Source organism: Trichogramma pretiosum, unplaced genomic scaffold (genome assembly GCF_000599845.2).
Source record: "Trichogramma pretiosum strain Unisexual culture from Peru unplaced genomic scaffold, Tpre_2.0 scaffold2, whole genome shotgun sequence".
NCBI lineage: Eukaryota > Metazoa > Arthropoda > Insecta > Hymenoptera > Trichogrammatidae > Trichogramma > Trichogramma pretiosum.
Window position 1 is genome coordinate 1,575,438 of NW_019641687.1, and position 18,026 is coordinate 1,593,463.

The following is an 18,026-nucleotide window of genomic DNA, read 5'->3' on the forward strand; positions in this document are numbered from 1 at the left end:
GATTCACCTTCTGTATACTTGCAGCTTATTTTTCATATACAGGACGTAATATAATACACTTATACGAAGTCGAGAACTTGTTTGTCAGCGATGATGATCTGTCAACCATTTAGCTGCACTACAAGTTGATATCATTTTGTCGTATGCTCGCTTTCCTTACCTTTTACACTAATAATTTCTTCAATACTCTGACTTTACTGATTGAAATACTATACTGAATCGGACTTTAAGCGAGGCGAGAACAACATTTTCTTGCCATCATTTCACACTAAATTTGAGTAATTTTATGCTCTGAAAATCCATTTATATTTAAATACATACCAAAATTGAGCTAAAGCTACGTGTAGTTTTGTAATTGATGTAATTTCACCTTATTTATAAATTTAATTTCGATTAAAAGTTGCCAACAAGTGAGAAAGTTTTTGTGCGTTAAAAAAATGTGCAAAATAGTCTTTCACGTGCACGTTTAGTCGCATTTTCAGAACAAATAAATCAACAAAAATTGAAGAAAGCAAAGGTTGGATGTAGAATAAAACTCTTGCGTATTATTTACAATTGCGAACGATTGTACTTTTGATTAAGTTTCTATGTGTATTAAAAATTCTTCAAATGAAATTGTTCTTCATAAATTCCCAACGCCTTCTGAGTAATTTTAAATAAGGTATTGCGATATACTATTTTAAAAGGAAAACTATTTCTACGTACTTCATAAATTTTAAAAACAATTGTAAAAAAAAATGAACTTGAAAACACAATATTAGTTTAGTGACAAATGTTCAAGTCAAGTGGAAGTTAAAGATGTAAAGCGAAGTGTTAAAAATGATGGAATTCGCAGAATAAATGTCAGGGAAAGTAGTGGCCGACAGACACACTTTTTTTATTGCAATCGAATCTTGAACGACATTCTCGCACGTAGCTGAATGATTTCAAACAGAATTTTACACGTAGTTTTTGTTCCGCGAGTTAATCGACGCGACTTTGGACATAAGCTGTTGAAATTTGTTCATTAATAATAAAAAAAAAGATTTGAATTAATCGACGCACAGGAGTGATGAGCGTATCACGAGAGCACTCAGTCTCAATCTCGCATGCGTTTATCGAACAGCGTCTCATTTGCGATTAACGGTGAGTCGAAAAAACGTCTTTAAGGACGCCTGCAGGCTACCTATAGCAGGAATTAGAAATGCGCATGATTTTTAGCCCGGTGCCCATGAATAGCTAGTTGCAACAGCAGAGGCTCAGCTCTAGCTCAGTGCAGGCGGCGGCGGCGGCGGCGGCGAAGACTCGCAGTAAATCGCAGCCTCAAGGATCCTAGAACGTAGCTTTGATTACTCGCATAGGGCCAGCTCTCGCTCCATCTCTCTCGCTTGCTCGTGCACTGGCCGCAAATACAAATTCTGCACTCGAGTGCGTGTATGTACTTATATTATATTACACGTGTAGCCGCCTGCCGGACTGCCAGGCGCATCGCGTTGTATGTGTGTATGTTCATTCGAACTCGCGCAGAGGTGCGCGCAATGGCATGCACGAGCTGGCGCTGCAGCCCTACATATATCCCATAAAGATATATGCACTTTATACATATATGTACGTGCCTCGACCGCACTGCAATATGCTGATGAAGTAATTAACGTTGACGATGATGCATGTTTATTTAGAGCTCGAGGCAGCTCGCTACAGCACCGAGAAATAAAGGAGCTGTATCCCTTGCTTCAATCTTCCCAGGACTTTGTTGTTGCGATGTACACGTTGGCGCGCGCGAGCGAGTAAATCGCGCCGATTGTACGTACCTTGGAATGAAAATCTGATACACCCGCGTGCGATACCGCGTTTGACGTTTTTATATTGACAAAACTCGAGTGTGGTTTATATTTTAATTTATAAAATTTTTACTAAAATTCACACACATTTCCCCTCGTAGTATCGTAATATTTCAAGGAGTAACAATTATTTCCTCCTTTTCGTCCGAAGCTATGTGGCTTTCGAGCATGAAATAGAACTGATCCGGTTTGTTATTTAAGCTCGTGTAACGAACAGTGGCCTGCGTCGAGTTCACGCCGCCGGCGAGCAGACTGACGTTGCCGTTCAGACTTATCGAAGCTGCCATTACGCAGTGTATGACGTGACGGGGTCGCGCGCTCATTGTCGCCGTTATCGTGTCGGATAAATTCAGAGTCGATGCCAAATTCGCAACTCTGATGTATCGTCGCGAAGCCTCCTCTTGGCTGATCGCGTTGCCCTGCATGAGCCAGTGCTGCCTGCGAACATTCGAGGTGCTTATGTGACAAGAATTGCGTACCCGTACAACCTACCCGCTAACGTACCCGTGGCAAAAATCCAGCGTGATCAAGGTCAACAGTAGTAGCAGAGTCCTACTGGCTCTAAAGCAGTTAATCATTTTTACCACTTAGAAATCGACTTTTGTCACTCGCGAGATATCGAGAAAAATTGAAAGCTCGCATCAGCCGATGCATCGGCTGTCGATCGAACCATAGAACTAAACGATCGCTTAGCGCTATCGCAACTTGGCGGAATGCAGTGCTCGAATCAATTTGGCACAACAGATATCGTCGCCGGGGATACAAAGTTCCACATAAACTAACAAGAATTGTGTTTAGATAGTAGCACATGAAAAACAGATTATAGTCTCTCAACATCTTTATTGCGAGCAATTGAATTTACAAATAATCACACATGTTTAATCGATAGTTTAAAAAGTGAAAAAATTAAAAAAATAGCGTAACATTTCGTTGGCTAGTTATAAAAAAATTAAAAACTGCTTAATGGCGAAATCACTGGATGGTTCTCATTTTTCTTGGGCTGCTTGGCCAGATCTTGTCGATGTCAGCCGAAGCTTCCACGTTTACGAGGAACTTGTCCTCCTTTCCACTTGGGTTTTTGTACTCGAAGCTGATGCTGTTGTGTCCAACACCACCTGAGACGACTGTGAACTCTCCGTAAACGCTCTGGGCTTTGTAGTAATGAATCTTGTAACCTTCGGTGGTTGTAACTCCGAAGCCAGAATCGGCAGTTGTGGTGAAGGTGTTATTGGATTTCGACAGAGTTAAATGGCGACGGTTAGCTTCCTCGCTGCTGATGGGCATACCTTCCTCATAGAAGTGCAGTCTAGTTTGGAAAATAATAATTTTGTATAAGATTTCTTGCGTCGCTCGTATGAAGTCGGATTTATTTTCAATTCTCAACGGCTTACCCATAAGTGGAGGCCACGAAGGCTAGCACCAAGAGGGCGACGGTCGATTTGCTTCCAAACATTTTCTGCAAAGGAAAAATGAAGATTAATCTTTGCTATTAATCAGTCCTTGCATTTACAGACAGTCATAATTTTCAATAGATTTTCCTCCCAACGATTTAATTATATGATATCATCACTGTCGGCGAAAAAAAAATTACTACGACGATTTTTTTTTGCTATTATGATAAGTATCGGTTGATAAACGATAACACTTGCGACGCATGATTACTCAGCACTGGTAAATATATCATTTCTTATGAAGTTTCCCGACGCTTTACTTTCACTCGACATTTCGTTTACTCGTGCGTGAAGTTTAAAGTCGTTCACATGCAGAAATAGCCACGGGCTGAATTGCGCAGAACACAAACCGGTGCCGCGTGTACACGCTTCTGTATTACATAAGGTTCACGACCTTGTAACCTTGACCGGTTTCCGCAATGAACTCGGCGTAGTCATTTGTAACTCGATAATTGGTCCACATACGCTTTTCTCGATATCATTTGAATGTCGGCTCTCCACGTTGGTTTTCAATCGTTTTTCAAATCGATCAATTTCGGAATTAGAACGCACAATCGAGCTGCACCGTCGTAAATACCTTCCTCGTCCAATATTTCAACGTATACAGGAAGGATAGTCGGAAAAAGGGTATACGCAAGCGCTGAATGCGTGTAAACCCGTTGCTGCTGCTGCATTATGCTCTTTGTGCGAACGGCCAAGTGAAAAGCGACGCGTCGAGTTAAAACCTTGTAAGTACGTGTCCGATCGCTGGCATCGGCACACAGTGCAGCGCCACGCGAGAGTACATAAGTATGAACGTCGCGGCCTTTTTTCAATTTACAGTTATTAAATACGCACGGCGCGTTTGCATGCGCTTAAATATACCGCTCGGAAAATCGGTAACTGCATTGGCATGCAGAAGTCGTTCTTTCGAGCGCACATCATGCCCTATTATAATAAACGACGATGCGCTACGTTATCGACTTTTCAGACGAGATAAAATCGCCATGTGTGCGCGTGTGCTTTCGTAGATCCTCGTCACAGTTCGTTTCTCTCTCCACACATATATTCAAACGACGAGCGATATAAAAGTTTCACTTTTTAACGACGGGCAATGCACGAGCGCGGGTATTACGCGGCGCGCACGACGTGCAATTGATTTGCAGCACAGCAGAAATTTCTCGCGCGGCTTTAAAGTGCATTGGACCCGCGCGTGTGCAGAGCGACAGATTGTACTAGAGAAGTACACAATGTCAAAAAGAGTGAAAATTGAAAGATCTCGGGCGAGAGAGAAGAACTTCCAGCAGATTTTATGGAGCTTCGACGATGAAGCGATCGGCAGCATATGTGTGGCTCTCGATGTCGCTCACGTATACCTGAAAGCTACGATATCGCGCAGAGTCGAATTATAATGTCGCGGATTATACGAGCTTTCGCTGTACGTAGATTCCTCGAGCGAGATACCGCGTCGCTGCGGCTCCTGAACGATGACGAGCGTCAGCTGGACAGCCGCTGCACATGCTGCCCCGAGCGAGCGCACGGCATAGCTGTTTCGCGCATGTAATGGAAGGAGCTATCCTCTCGAAAATGCGAGTATCGAGGTCGATTCGCTAGTCTTCTGCCGACTGATTGATGAGAGAACATCTGCTCCTCTCTATAATTACGTATAGCAAGAGCAAAAATGCACGTATACAGTGCGATGCTTAGATTTTTTCTGCCAATATATACAGAAAATAGATTCTCGGAAGAGCATGTGCAATGATCTCACGCCAAGAGAATAAAGCAAACAAAAGAGTTCAACAGGCCATATTTCATACTTACTGGCTGACGATGAATCGGCCTGTACGAAAGAACAATACGTGTATAGTTTCGGAAGCCGTTATTTATGCCTCCAATCGAGCAGTCAAAAATCGCTCGACTTTTGTAACCCAGAGAACTTCTTAAACGGGTGCGTCGTTCACGCGCACCTAATGCAACCAGCTCACGCATCGCAATAAGCACGAGAGTGCGAAGAATTTTGCTCGCGATGCGTACGTGGACACCGCCGATCACCGGAGGACGCTAAGTAATATTATGTGGCACGAGTCGCGCAATTGGACTCTCCGGTCACGATCGGCAACAGTACTGTATTATACGTGTACACAATAATACGCGCACACTTGCATGCCACGTTCATCCTTGGCTCGGCGACTTAGCCCCAACTAAGGCCATTTTATTGCCGATCGTCGAGCTGGTAGCAGGTATATTATTTTCCCCGGGCAAAAAAGTCGGCTGGCGCAGTCCTTTACGAGGCCGCGAAAAAACAACATCGAACAAGTCTTAATTCACGAGTACTCGGGGACTGGATATAGCCTTTAATAGGGCTATCGAACGTGTGTTTTTCCTGTACGCGTACATCGATTCAACCCGACGTTCATCGAAGACTATTTTAAGGCGATAAAATTCTAACGACGCATCGTCCGTAAACCAAGTTTTTTGCGCTATCTACCGTCAAGTATTTACTGGCAGCATTCGAGTGAGTGAGGATTCGAGCGACAAACTCGAAATGTCAAAGTGCAGTTGGAAGATCGAAACGCTCGGATGAATCTAGACGACTGAGCCGCCACGAGACAATCGACAGCGCCGGCGTGAAAATAATAAGCCGAACACTGCGCCGCATCTCCGAGTCATCGGCCGAAATAATAATCGCTGGCTTACGGTCAGTGGGTCAAGCCGTCTTGTATCGGAAGTGGCGGTGGCGGTAGCCGTGGAGGAGGAGGAGGATACGAATTATGCAAGTATAATCCACGCTACATTGTTGTTGCTGTACAGAGAGAGAGAGAGAGAACAGTGCGTTTGCCTAGGCCTGGCCTGGCTTGGCAAGCGTAGCAGCGTGACCGTTTAAGCGGTGCTGCGCGCATAAATAATCACTCGCGGCCTGCTCCTGCATAGCTAAGATATCAGACGACTCCACCTCTATATAATATAGCGGCAGTGGCGAGTGCGGCTCGCAGGCATTCTTCTTTTTCGGCCTGAGCGAGCGCGAGCCATGCTCCAGGCCAACGAGCAGCAGCTACAGCAGCATCGGAGCGACGTCTTCGAGCGCGATCCATCAGTACGAAGCGGAAGCCCGACGACGCGCGAGTTCAGGGTACCGCGAATCGATCAGCGCAATCGCCGTCACAGGACCCGCTCGGCCTCGTCCTGGACCTCGTCGATCGAGCACGCGGCGGCCAACAAGCCACCTATACCACCGGGCTGCAGGAGCAGATCGGCCCAGCGATTGTCGGCCACCACCTCCGCCGTCGTCCACGAGGCACTGCCCTCGCCCCGGGTGCCGTTCGAGCACTGGATGCACCGAGCGGCCTCGAGAGCCGCCAGCATGAACGAGATCGAGGACGAGATCGAGCGGCGCTGGCCGTCGTCGTTGAGGCTCGAGCACGACGAGGAGCTCAGGCCGACGATGCAGCCCGTGCCCCGAGGATTCCCGATGGAAAGCGCCGCGGCCGCCTCCAGGTAAGAACACCGGTTCACGTATACCGATTATATACCGGTATCGAGCGGCTACCGATCTCGAGCGTTCATAATTACTCGAGCTTCCGTAACCGATCGCACAATTGCACGCAGAAATCGCAGGCGCACTTGTGGCAGCGATCTCGACGGCTCGAATCGCTCCTGCGACGACGAAGAGGATCTCGTCGAGGAAATCGTTGACTCGATAAGTCTCGTGGCCAGTCGACACGTCTATCGGCCTCAGCAGCAGCAGCAGCAGCAACTGCAACAACATCGGCACGAGCCGAGAGAGCAACGGAGAGACAGCAACGATCTCCAGGACGATTGGTGCAACGAGCTGTCGGTGGAGCGAGTCGACTCGTCGAGGGCCGACGAGCAGCCGGCGTCGAGCAACGTCAACGACAACGATACTCTGCTGATCCAGCAGAGCGAGAGGGAGACATCGAGCGCCGAAGCTGACAAGCTACATGGAAATAAGGAGCAGTTTCGAAAGATCGAGGAATGGAAAACTATGGGCATACGCTACGGCAGAGAGGAGCGGGCCGTCGACGTGCCGGACGGCGCCAGTGCCGTGTCGCTGGGCTACTGCGCCAAAGCCAAAATCGGTAAGCGACCGCGAGAACGAGTTTGAATCTAGTGCGGCAACGAATCGATTCGAGATGCCTGCAAATTTATGTCAGCGTAAAAATGTCGAACGCGCGAGTGATTTTTATAATTGTTGAGTACTCGTCTCGTCGCTCGTCGCATGGCCGTTTATTGAATCATTTTTCGCATCTGTCGTCGTTGCCCGAAAGAGAAATGCGTGCAGCGATCGGATAAACGAAATCATTAACGATTGAACCCGCTGCGAGATATACGATATAATAAGCGCGCGTACGCTTTCTAATTCATGCAGAGTGTATATTTTAGCGATGAGTTTAATGCGTCGAATCGAAGCTAGGCTTGTGCTAAACACGACACGTGTAGCGATCGATCCATTTATCGGATCTCGATTCGATAAAAAAAAAGTCGCGTGACGAGATAGGCGAAAGTAAAATCGACCGAAATTCATTTGCATGATCGTGTGTATGCGCGCTGTGTATCTGTATACGAGGAACACAAAGATCGAGCGAAATCATTTCTCGCGCATCCGGTAAATCATAAAATGCGGGCATCGAACGCTGCTTCCTATTATTCTCACCTTCCTCGACAACGACTCGCTTTCCTATAGATCGCTTCGCGTGCAATAAACGATATGCAGATCTGCCAAAGCGCAAATAACTCGATATTATTGTCAGATTATGATTGTGTAATGAATATGTCGGTGCGGTGCGGGCGTGCTTTCACGGTCCGAGTTCGCGAAACTCTGCGTATAGCTCTATGCGTGGTTCAACGTATCGTACCTATAGGTGTAGGCCGATACCTATACTCATTGTTGTTGGACTCGATACTCGCGCTGCGCGCAACACATCGCAACTAGCAATATAAGCAGCAGCAGCAAAACTGATTTATGTATTCGCCTTTTGCCGTTTGGCGCACACACTCGTATACAGCATATATTACGCGCAGCGGTAGATGCATCCTTCTTTAATAAGATGAAGATTAATGCGCGTCGGAGATACCGATCGCCGCGAATTTTTCTTTCTTACTCCTTCGCTCTCTCTCTCTCTCTCTTTCTCTCTTTCTTTTCATAATATCTATTTGCGTGAATGCATGAGCGCTCGTGGCCGATGATGATGGCGATCTATGGTGCGCGCCAACAACGAAGGACTGACCATTCTTTGCTAATTTTTACCTCCAGCTCTAGCGCGTAGAATATTTATAACGTTAGACGAAATTGAAAATTTCAAAAGAAACAAATATTATTATATAAAGTTAAAACTACGATTAAGTAATTTTCGACGCGGACTCTGAATTTCCGTTGGAATGATATCGAAAACTTAATTTTTCGATATCATTCCCCTTCATAGATGAACTAAACAAAGCTTCCCTGGTAGAAATGCAACATTTTTTTACCAATAGTGTAACGCTTTTTCTCATATAAAATGGTCATTTAATGGTCATTTGCCATGAATGGCCATTAAATGGCCATTTTATATGAGAAAAAGCGTTACACTATTGGTCAAAAAATGTTGCATTTCTACCAGGGTTCAAGCTTTCTTTTATGTGAGAAACAGGAATTATCGATCAGAGTTTAAAATGTTATTGCAGACAAGAGAAGGAATTATTATATTATCTTTACTGAAAAACAATTTTTTGTTGGGTGTATAATTTTTTTTTATATTTTAATCGAAATTCAGTTTTACCAGTAAGGCAACAGATTTTCTTTCAATTATACGTCCTATCAGTTGACAATGATTCATCGATCGCCAAGGTATTAAAACGTGTGCTCGCGACCAAACGATAAGTTCAACTTTTTTGTAAATATGGATTTTGCGGTATACAGTCATTTCATCTGTAAGGATGGCGTGCGAGAAAAAAGCCAGTGCACCGAATAGCCCTTGAGAGATTAAAACTGAGCTACATTCTTTCGAAAGCCGAGATTATAATGAAGCATAAACCGTGACATATGGTCAAGCGCTCCCTGCCTTACTTAATTGAATCGTTCTCTTGGCTTTAGCAAAAGCGAGAAACAGAAGAAGAGCAAAATCGCAACTGTGCAGAAAAAACTCGATTCCACATTTGCTTACATACAGTTTCCAAGTAGTTTTTTTTCAAAATTATATCAAATATCCGATCACATTGATTAATTCAATTTTGAAAATATTTCTATGAATGGTTAATATGTTAGTTTCAGTGCTGCACTCGTTGACGTTTTACGATTTGTTTCTTTGAATTTCCACACGAGTCGAGGGATATTGGAACAAAAATAATTTATAGTCTACGTTTGGAAGTTTTCAGACTCACATCGATCTTTACATTTCGTAATATTGACTAAAGTTATAATTCATACTACTTTATTTGAACTATTTTCCTTGAAAAAGATAATGATTGACAGCAAAACACGAGTTGGAAAAAATCATTAGATAAATTAAAAAAAAAATAGTAAATTGCGGCTTTGTAAATGCTCAAACAACATCGAATTTAAATAGCTCTCTCGGAATCGGATTAGCTACGCACGTGTATTAGAGTTGAGTGACATTTGTTTACATTGCTGCAAAACGCGAAAAATTAAATCTATGACGAAGAAGAACTCATGATTAGGACTGGAGTTTTAGCAACAAAATAAACAAACGTGAATCATCTCGTTTGAAACCGAACTCGTACACGTAATGTAACTGATAAGAGTTAAAGCCAGATACTTTGTTTCTCAATTTTTTTCGATGTACAGCTAATAAAATTACAGTGTATTGACTTCGTGTGCGAAAAAACAAGTCATGGACAAATTTTGGAATTTCAACAAAAAAAACTATTCCAAAGACACCGTGTGCAAGCACTGTCGAATTTAGCTCTGCTGCTGTTGTAATGGCAAAAGTAGGGCTCGTTGGTGGGCACTCATACTTGCAACAACAACAGCAGCAGCAGCAGCAGCAGTAGTAGAAACTGCACGACTAACTGTATATTTATCATAACGCAGCTAGACACAGACACACATATTATATATACAGAGCAACAGTTTTCGTTCGCTCTAACGACGTCGGAAAATCAGTTATGGCCACGCACTCGAGCCTCGGAGCATAAACGAAAAATCATACGTACGCGAGTACCAGGCGACAGCTGTACACGCGAAATATCGCATTAGCGCGCTTGCTCAAGACTCGGTCCATTTTACCGAGAGCACCGTTTTAACGCTTTGCACTGACCAGATAAAGTACGCGTCCGTAGGAGTTGAAGATGCTTCGTCTCTTTAGTGCAACTCCAGTATGTACACGAGAAACTAGTTCCGAGCAGCTCTACAAATAGCTTCATTCTTTTTCTTCATCAATTATTCATGGTACGGTAAATTTTATCATTTTGTTTTTCGTTGTTCTTCACCTGTATAGCCGCGAACACGCATTTAGTATAGTTATGATCACTCGCACGCTACTCACCACTTTTGATGTGCTAAAACTTCTGATTCGATCGATTGCTTCTGCTGCTTCTGCTGGCACACTCGGCTGAGTCAGAGTAGTCACTGCCTCGAAAGCTCAAAAAGAACAGAGCTATGACTGCGAGATAAGGGCGGCTTATATTTATACTGCTGCGCGCGACGATGGCGTCAGGAGTCCGTTTTGGGAAATACGCAAAAGTTCTCCACCTCTCGCGCATAGCTTTTTTTCTGACTAGTTCGATGTATATAATTGTGAGCCTATTATATATAGTTTCATCATGATTAATGATCGTATCGAAGTAGTTTTTGCTTTTTTTCAGTAAAAAAAAAAACTTAAGTAATAAACTTGAGCATTTCCAAGAATTATAAAATAATTGATAAGATAATCGAGGAGTAATGAGCTGATTTGTCGCTTGTTTTGTCATACAGATCTTGTTTTTTTACATAGTCATGAAGGTACAGTATCCAAAATTTACAATACAAAATTTGCAAGATCTTTATCAATGCTTCTGAAACGTCTGGCATAAATAAGAATCTTGGTACACTTAGAATGATGGATGATGCATTATCTCTCTCGTCTCCCAATTCATAATGAACATGCTACAAAAAATATAGCTATTAATTATTTTCATGTAGATCGACGATTAAACTTTATTGATACTATTTTCAAGCTACTTGTTTTCCTAGATTATCAAGTAGCCTATAATTTTCCGGCAGTAAAAAACGCGCAAAACTATTTTATAAAATTCGACTTAAGTACGGGTCTCTTTACTCAAAGTAAAAGCTGAAAGTGGCGTAGTTTTCTCTTTGATACCATAAAATAAAAAGTACGAGGTAGCTCCCACAACGACGCGACCATTATAGTACGATCGTCGAGGCAAATCCATCATAAATCATGCGTCGGTGCAAAACTGACACGCGCGCGAACATCTGTCGCGTGAGGTCTGCGCTGCTACTCGAGAGCGCGGATAAATCCGCAGCTGGACTGCATACGCGATGGGTGCAGTGCTAGATCCTGCGCAATGCGTGTATACATACACGTGCTCGCGCACCGCCGTAATGCATGTATAACTTTCCAAGATGCGCACCAGAAGAAACGGGGCCAAAAGCGAACCGGTATTTTCTAAACGCGATGCGCAGAGGCCACGTACTACAGCGGCACTGCGCATTTGACAAGCCGATCTGCACGTCCAGCGCAGGACTTCGTGGTCTTGGCAGTTTCAAGTAGTTTTTTTTTTTCGAATTCGAACTTTTGTCCTTAATTCAACGGACCGAAAGTTATCTACGACACCTCACTGGTGACATAATAAAAAAACCTTAGTTGAAGGGGTTTGATAAATATCATTATCAATCACACTTGTTACCGCAACAGCTCTGATTATCATTTTCTCGATCGGTGACGATTGCAGCTATTTTTTGCACTTTCATCTTAAATGACAAACTTGACCATACAGCTGAAGTTGGAAATTATTCGTTACTTCTATCATTCGTCTTCATCTCGGTGCAACTTTCGCCCAAACAGCTGAGCGTCCGAGTCTAGAATTTCTTTGTCTAGGCCGAAGAGCCTACAGCTAAATGGGCAAGTTACAGTGGCGCACTCGAGGCATATACGAATTGTGGCATATTATCAGATGGCCCATCCTAAATCTGCATTTGTATATAATACGCGCGCGGTGCAGTGCCAGCCAGTGCAGCAGTCCCTCGAGCAAAAATCGCGCAAGCGCCGCGTCGACTTTCTCGTTTTCTCGCACGGCTTATTTATCAAGCTGCATACACACACAAACATATAATAATAATAAAAGCACACACGCGCCAGGATCGGAATTAGACATAATAATCGCGCCTCTCTCTCTCATATGCCCTATCTGTCTCGGGCCTTTATAACAACGGCACGACTAATTGGGACATTATGTATACCGCTGCAGCGGCTGCTGCTGCTGCTGCTCTTGCACATATTTATATATTTTCGCTCTCGTGCGCACGTACGCGTGATGCAGCACGTTCTCTCTCGCGCAGGTAGAATCTCTGTGCCGCGGATGAGTGCAATGGCTGCTGCGGCTGCTGATTCTGCTGTGGATAACACTGCTGCTGCTGCTGCTGCTTCTCAGAGCGCCTCGTGGGCAGGGATAATGCGCTTGTTTATAACGAAAAGTTTTCACTTTATAACGGGCCGATGACCTTGAGATTTGGAACTGCTCGAGATCGCGTATAATTCTGCGTGAGATATCTCGTTGCGCGAGCCATATACGAAGAGAGGCATTTTCTGGATTTGTTTTTTTATTTGCACGAGGCTTCGAATTGCTTCGATTATTTTTGCCTTTTTTCATCTCGCTTCATGTGGTTTACCCAAGTTGGAATTCAAACTATACTTTCATAGAATTTCGGACTTTTTGTTGGGGTTTTTTCTTTGTTATACTGCTTCTATGGGGAAGAACCTAAACATGTTGCGATCTAAGTCTATGATCGTGTGTTATTGTATTCGTTGAAATTTCGATCTATATTAGTTTTTACCAAAATATAAAAACCCAACTGCTGCATCGCAATACCACTACCACTTTTAATATATCAACCAACGTTATACGATTTTCCAGATACTTTCTTTAGTCTTTATTATATTTCTTGTTATAATTAAAAATAAAAATTATTTAATAATAACCGTGTAAAGTCGAATCAAATTTCTCATTTCAATGATACAGTCAGTGCCTGAATATCGCTTTAAAAATGTCGTATCTGCTGTTCGCTGCTGAATTAATCATCGATTCTGGAAATGTCCAATTTGATCGATTAACATATTAATACATTTAGGTATATTTCACGATGAAAGATCTCGTGTCCCCACACGTGGCGCGTTGATCCAGTAACAATGACCGGAGACTCTCAAAATAACGTATGACCTTTTATTTTCGATGACACGATGAAAATTTTGTCTACTTTGTTGGAAATGACTCTTGATTCTATTAGAATTGTTTGACTCTTTGAAAAGATATTTTTGGAAGCATGAATGTGTTTATTTATTAAATTGATGTTTTTACTTAATTTGAAGTAATACCTATCAGCCCTGAATAACTTTAGAAAAAAATCTTAAAATCATTTTTTGCCTTAAATTTCTGCAAACTTGAACAATTTGACAGAGAATCGGTCGATACGTACAATGGAAGTTTCACGATGGCTCACGGCTACACATACGATATACGCAAGTGCAGGTATTATGATGATTCTCTGCATCGAGGTTTCGGAAAAAGCGAAAACTCCACTAAGGAGAAAAAAAGTGTACACCCACGCATAGACACGCATATACACAAAGGTGAGCTCTGCGTTGGCGATACGGACTCATCAGTTATACTCAACTGGAATCATGTATGTAATTTAACGCACCCGTGAACTTTTTGCACGAAGCATCGATGCCCGACCGCACATCGCCCAACTCGCCCATGTATAGCAGCGCAAAACGCGCATATAGTAATCAGGCTTGTCTCTGCTTGGCGCGCGCGCGCGCGAGCGATTCGCTCGACGTAGCGTCACGCGATCTTCTCAAATGAAAGAAAAAAAAGGAAAAAGAATCCACGCACAAAAGCATCGCGTATAATACATCGATATATGTGTGTGTGTACAATTGGAGGCGATTTGCAGCAGCGCGAATATAAGCCGTGGGGAGAAAAAAGTACACACGCGGTACAATATGTGCTAAACGCTCGCGTGAACTAGAGAAAGTTATATATAGTTTACATTTGGCAGATTTTTATCTGCACGAAAAAACAGCGTCAGCACAGCGTTGCAAAGAGATGTGTGTATGTGTTTCATTATGTAAAAAGTTTGTTCTACATCGAAATGCAACGAATCACTATTTATGTTTGTACATTTGCTTATTTCTCACTCTTACTCGCAGATACACCCATATAATACGCAGCTTATACGTTGTAAACAGCTGCAAATTTCTGATTATGCGTAGATAGCTAAGGATTGTATAATTAATTGGCACTTTTAAAGTTTATTCTGTCGGTCCGAGTGTGGAAGATTAATGATTCTGACTTCATTTCGAGAAGTAAAGTTTTTTGTTATCTCGACGTTTACAACTTCATAAATGAACAATTCGTTGGCTTTTTCAACCAACTTAATCTCTATTATTTTCCCATAAAAACGTTAATTTTATTTCGTCTAATTCTGTTCTGAATCGTTACTCTGAATAGCCTTTCTACGTGAAACACCTTTCAATTTTTACATATTCTCGGTCATTTAAATTTATGAAGCTCGAACCAAAACTCATATTGACTTGTTTACTTTCTATGCGATGCAGCAAACAACCACAATCACAATAACAATAACAACAGCACGAGCAACAACAACAACAGCAGCAGCTCGAACAACAATAACGCCGAGCACGATAAGGACAGCCTGAATGAGACGGGCAGCACGACAGGTGACACGGTGAACGGCGGCCCCGGCAACGGGGGTGGCTTAGCGTCGTCCGGACCCGGTCGAGCGGATCGTCACCTCGACGATTTGCCCGGGGGCCGATCGCACTCGCCACCCCCCAAGTCCCTGGTATCCAGGATACTCGCCAGGTCCAGGAGTCCCGACGATCTCCTCGACCATTCGGAGCCATTGTGAGTAATTCCAACAGATTTTCAGCCGATTGAGATCGACCTTTTATTAATCGTATCGTGTGATTACAGTTCACAATTATGGATCGTCTTGTCGAACGTTTACGGCGAGCTCGTTATCGTCCTAACGATGGCTCTGTGTTTGGCCGAAGTCATGGATACGCCCGTGCCACTACTCAGTCTTCAGGTAACAATTTTTTTTTTAATTCAAATTCGAAACTTGCGCTTTTCATGAAAAATTTCGCGTGGCATATTCCATCGAACGTTATTAAAAATAATCCCATCTAGTCATTAGAAACTTTCGCAATTTGAAGCGCATTCGCGTATAACAGCGCGCGACCGATTCGCAGATCATCGACCTTCCCCGTGAATCGAGGAAACATTTTCCACGTCGTGGCGCTCAACGGGCTATGATACGGCGCGGACTTTTATCAGCTGCTAAAAAATTCAACCAATTTGTTAAACGAGCGTTTGAGCAAGTGCAATATTATGCGCGCGTTGCATCGAAGAAAGTATATCGTTTGCAAAGAGGCGCGTATAATATACAAGTCATAATACGTATATTATGGCGTATACAGCTGTCGATTGGCATCATCGTGAAATCTTATGGATTTTGCATTATTCATCGGAATAAAAATCGTAACTCTCACTTTCGCGAGTCGCTGAGTCAAAAAACTCATAGACTCGGCGCCGCTGCCGCGAGATCCGCTATAATAAAATGCAGAGAGCGCCGCGCCGAGCCGGCACAAGGTTGCAGAGGAAAAGCCGCGCCCCTGCACGCAGTTCGACTGGCGATACAGCGCCGCGGCGCCGGCGCGCCATTCAGCCATATAATATTTGCGATTTCGCTCGGGCATCGTTAAAGACTCTCATTGGTATCGTGATTGGAGGCTTCGTGGATATACCTGCACGCTTACGTATCTGCATATACGTGTACGTATCGTTGTGTTGAAAGTCAAACGATATGTGCTGTATATTCTTCGAACGGATCTGCAGCGCAGCAATAAAAAAGAGCGCCGATCGTTGCACCTTTGCAACTCGTATAATTCAACTTGACAATAATAGTTTTTTCTCCGTGTTTGTTCGGACCAACTAATTCCGATTATGAATTGTATCATCTAAATTTACAATAGTTTCAAAGCAGCCAAATCGTCGCATTGTTATTGCTCGGCAAAAGACCGAATGTTCATTTCGTGGATAGAATTATACAATCATAAACTTCATAAGCATTTTTATTTTAACGTAAAAATTGCACAATATCATTAAAAAGTGCAGTGCCTATCATTATCCAATCGAGCTATTACAAATAATACATTATCGATCTCTCTCGCTACACCTTGATATGGAGAACACATAAATTCTCGTGCTCCACTTACAAGGGTAAATAAGGAACTGTTACATTTACTACTCTGAAAGAGACGCCCAATTCGTTTCGATATTAAATTCGTTAAATTGTTCTATTTTACACTCATCGTTGCATTCGTCCGATAAATTACTTAACGGAGAGAAGCAGCAAAAAACAAAAAGTATTTCAATAGAACAAACTCGAAAGTTGCATGGCGATATACATTTGCGAGACGCGTATAGTACACGTCAGTATACTTTTTTTTTATATTTTAGTGTATATTGAACCTCGTTAGAGATATTCGCACTTTTTTTATTAGATATACAGTGGTCGCCGCTTAAGAGAATTGCGCTTAATAGAATACGCCGGTTAAATGAATCAAAAATCCTAACAATGATTTTCCCGTATCCTTATACATGTAAAATTCACCGCTTAAGTGAATAAACTTTTCGCTTAATAGAATCAAATTTAGTTTGAAGACGATGTTTACATTCAATGTTGTTGTCGATTAAATACAAGTTTCATTGTCAGTACTTTCTCATAGCACCGTCGGTATTACATGCTCATAATAATTAATTGTGTTAGTGATACAAGTATGAAAAAATCATCAGCTATAGTTCATAGAAAAGGCTTAAGTGTCCTTGAAAAAAAGGAGCTACTAAAAAAATATGATTTGTTGCCAAATTTATCACAAAGTGATGCAGCGCTGTTATTAAACATATCACAAGCTACTCTTAGTAGATTATTATTAAATCGTTACGAGATAGAAAGTACCTCTTGCTCTCACGAAAATCTCAGCCGCAAGAGAAAACGATGCGGCAAAGACGAAGACGTAGAAAAAACGTTGAAGAAATGGTTTGTGGAAGTGAGAGAAAAAGGCGCTCCAATTAATGGCCCGTTACTTAAAGCAAAAGCTGAAGATTTGTCAAAGAAATTAGGCAAAGAAAATTTCAAGGCCACTGACGGTTGGCTCTCACGTTGGAGAGGCCGAGAAAATATTGTGTATCGCAAGCCACATGGTGAACAAGCCGAAGCTGATTTTACAAGTGCAAATGAGTGGTTTATACAAGAATGGCCAGAAATATCTAAAAATTATTCGCCAAGCGATATATTTAATGCTGACGAAACGGGTTTATACTACCGAGCATTACCAGAGCATACATATGCTCTAAAATCAGAAAATACGAAAGGCTTCAAAACAAGTAAGGAGCGTATAACGTTGTTATGCTGTGCCAGTATGGCAGGTGAAAAAAAAGACCTGTTTGTTATTGGAAAATTTAAGAATCCACAATGCTTCAAAGATGTGACTCAATTGCCTATTGCTTACAC

The 18,026-nt window shown here is 42.7% G+C and overlaps 2 protein-coding genes across 2 annotated transcripts in view; one reads left to right on the forward strand and one right to left on the reverse strand.

Moving 5' to 3' along the window:
* Positions 1 to 18,026, forward strand: part of LOC106655189 (otopetrin-1-like) — a 33,334-nt gene that overhangs the window by 6,256 nt on the left and 9,052 nt on the right. Inside the window, exons 2-3 of the mRNA XM_014375437.2 lie at positions 15,101 to 15,355; positions 15,425 to 15,539. Of these exons, the coding sequence (XP_014230923.1) occupies positions 15,101 to 15,355; positions 15,425 to 15,539 (370 nt within the window). The remainder of the gene's footprint in view (positions 1 to 15,100; positions 15,356 to 15,424; positions 15,540 to 18,026) is intronic.
* LOC106655193 lies at positions 2,641 to 10,877 on the reverse strand. Its single transcript, XM_014375441.2, has 3 exons — positions 10,753 to 10,877; positions 3,212 to 3,276; positions 2,641 to 3,126 (listed from the first exon to the last, which is right to left on the reverse strand). Exons 2-3 carry the CDS (start codon positions 3,271 to 3,273, stop codon positions 2,793 to 2,795), a joined length of 396 nt encoding a protein of 131 aa, XP_014230927.1. The 5' UTR covers positions 3,274 to 3,276; positions 10,753 to 10,877; the 3' UTR covers positions 2,641 to 2,792.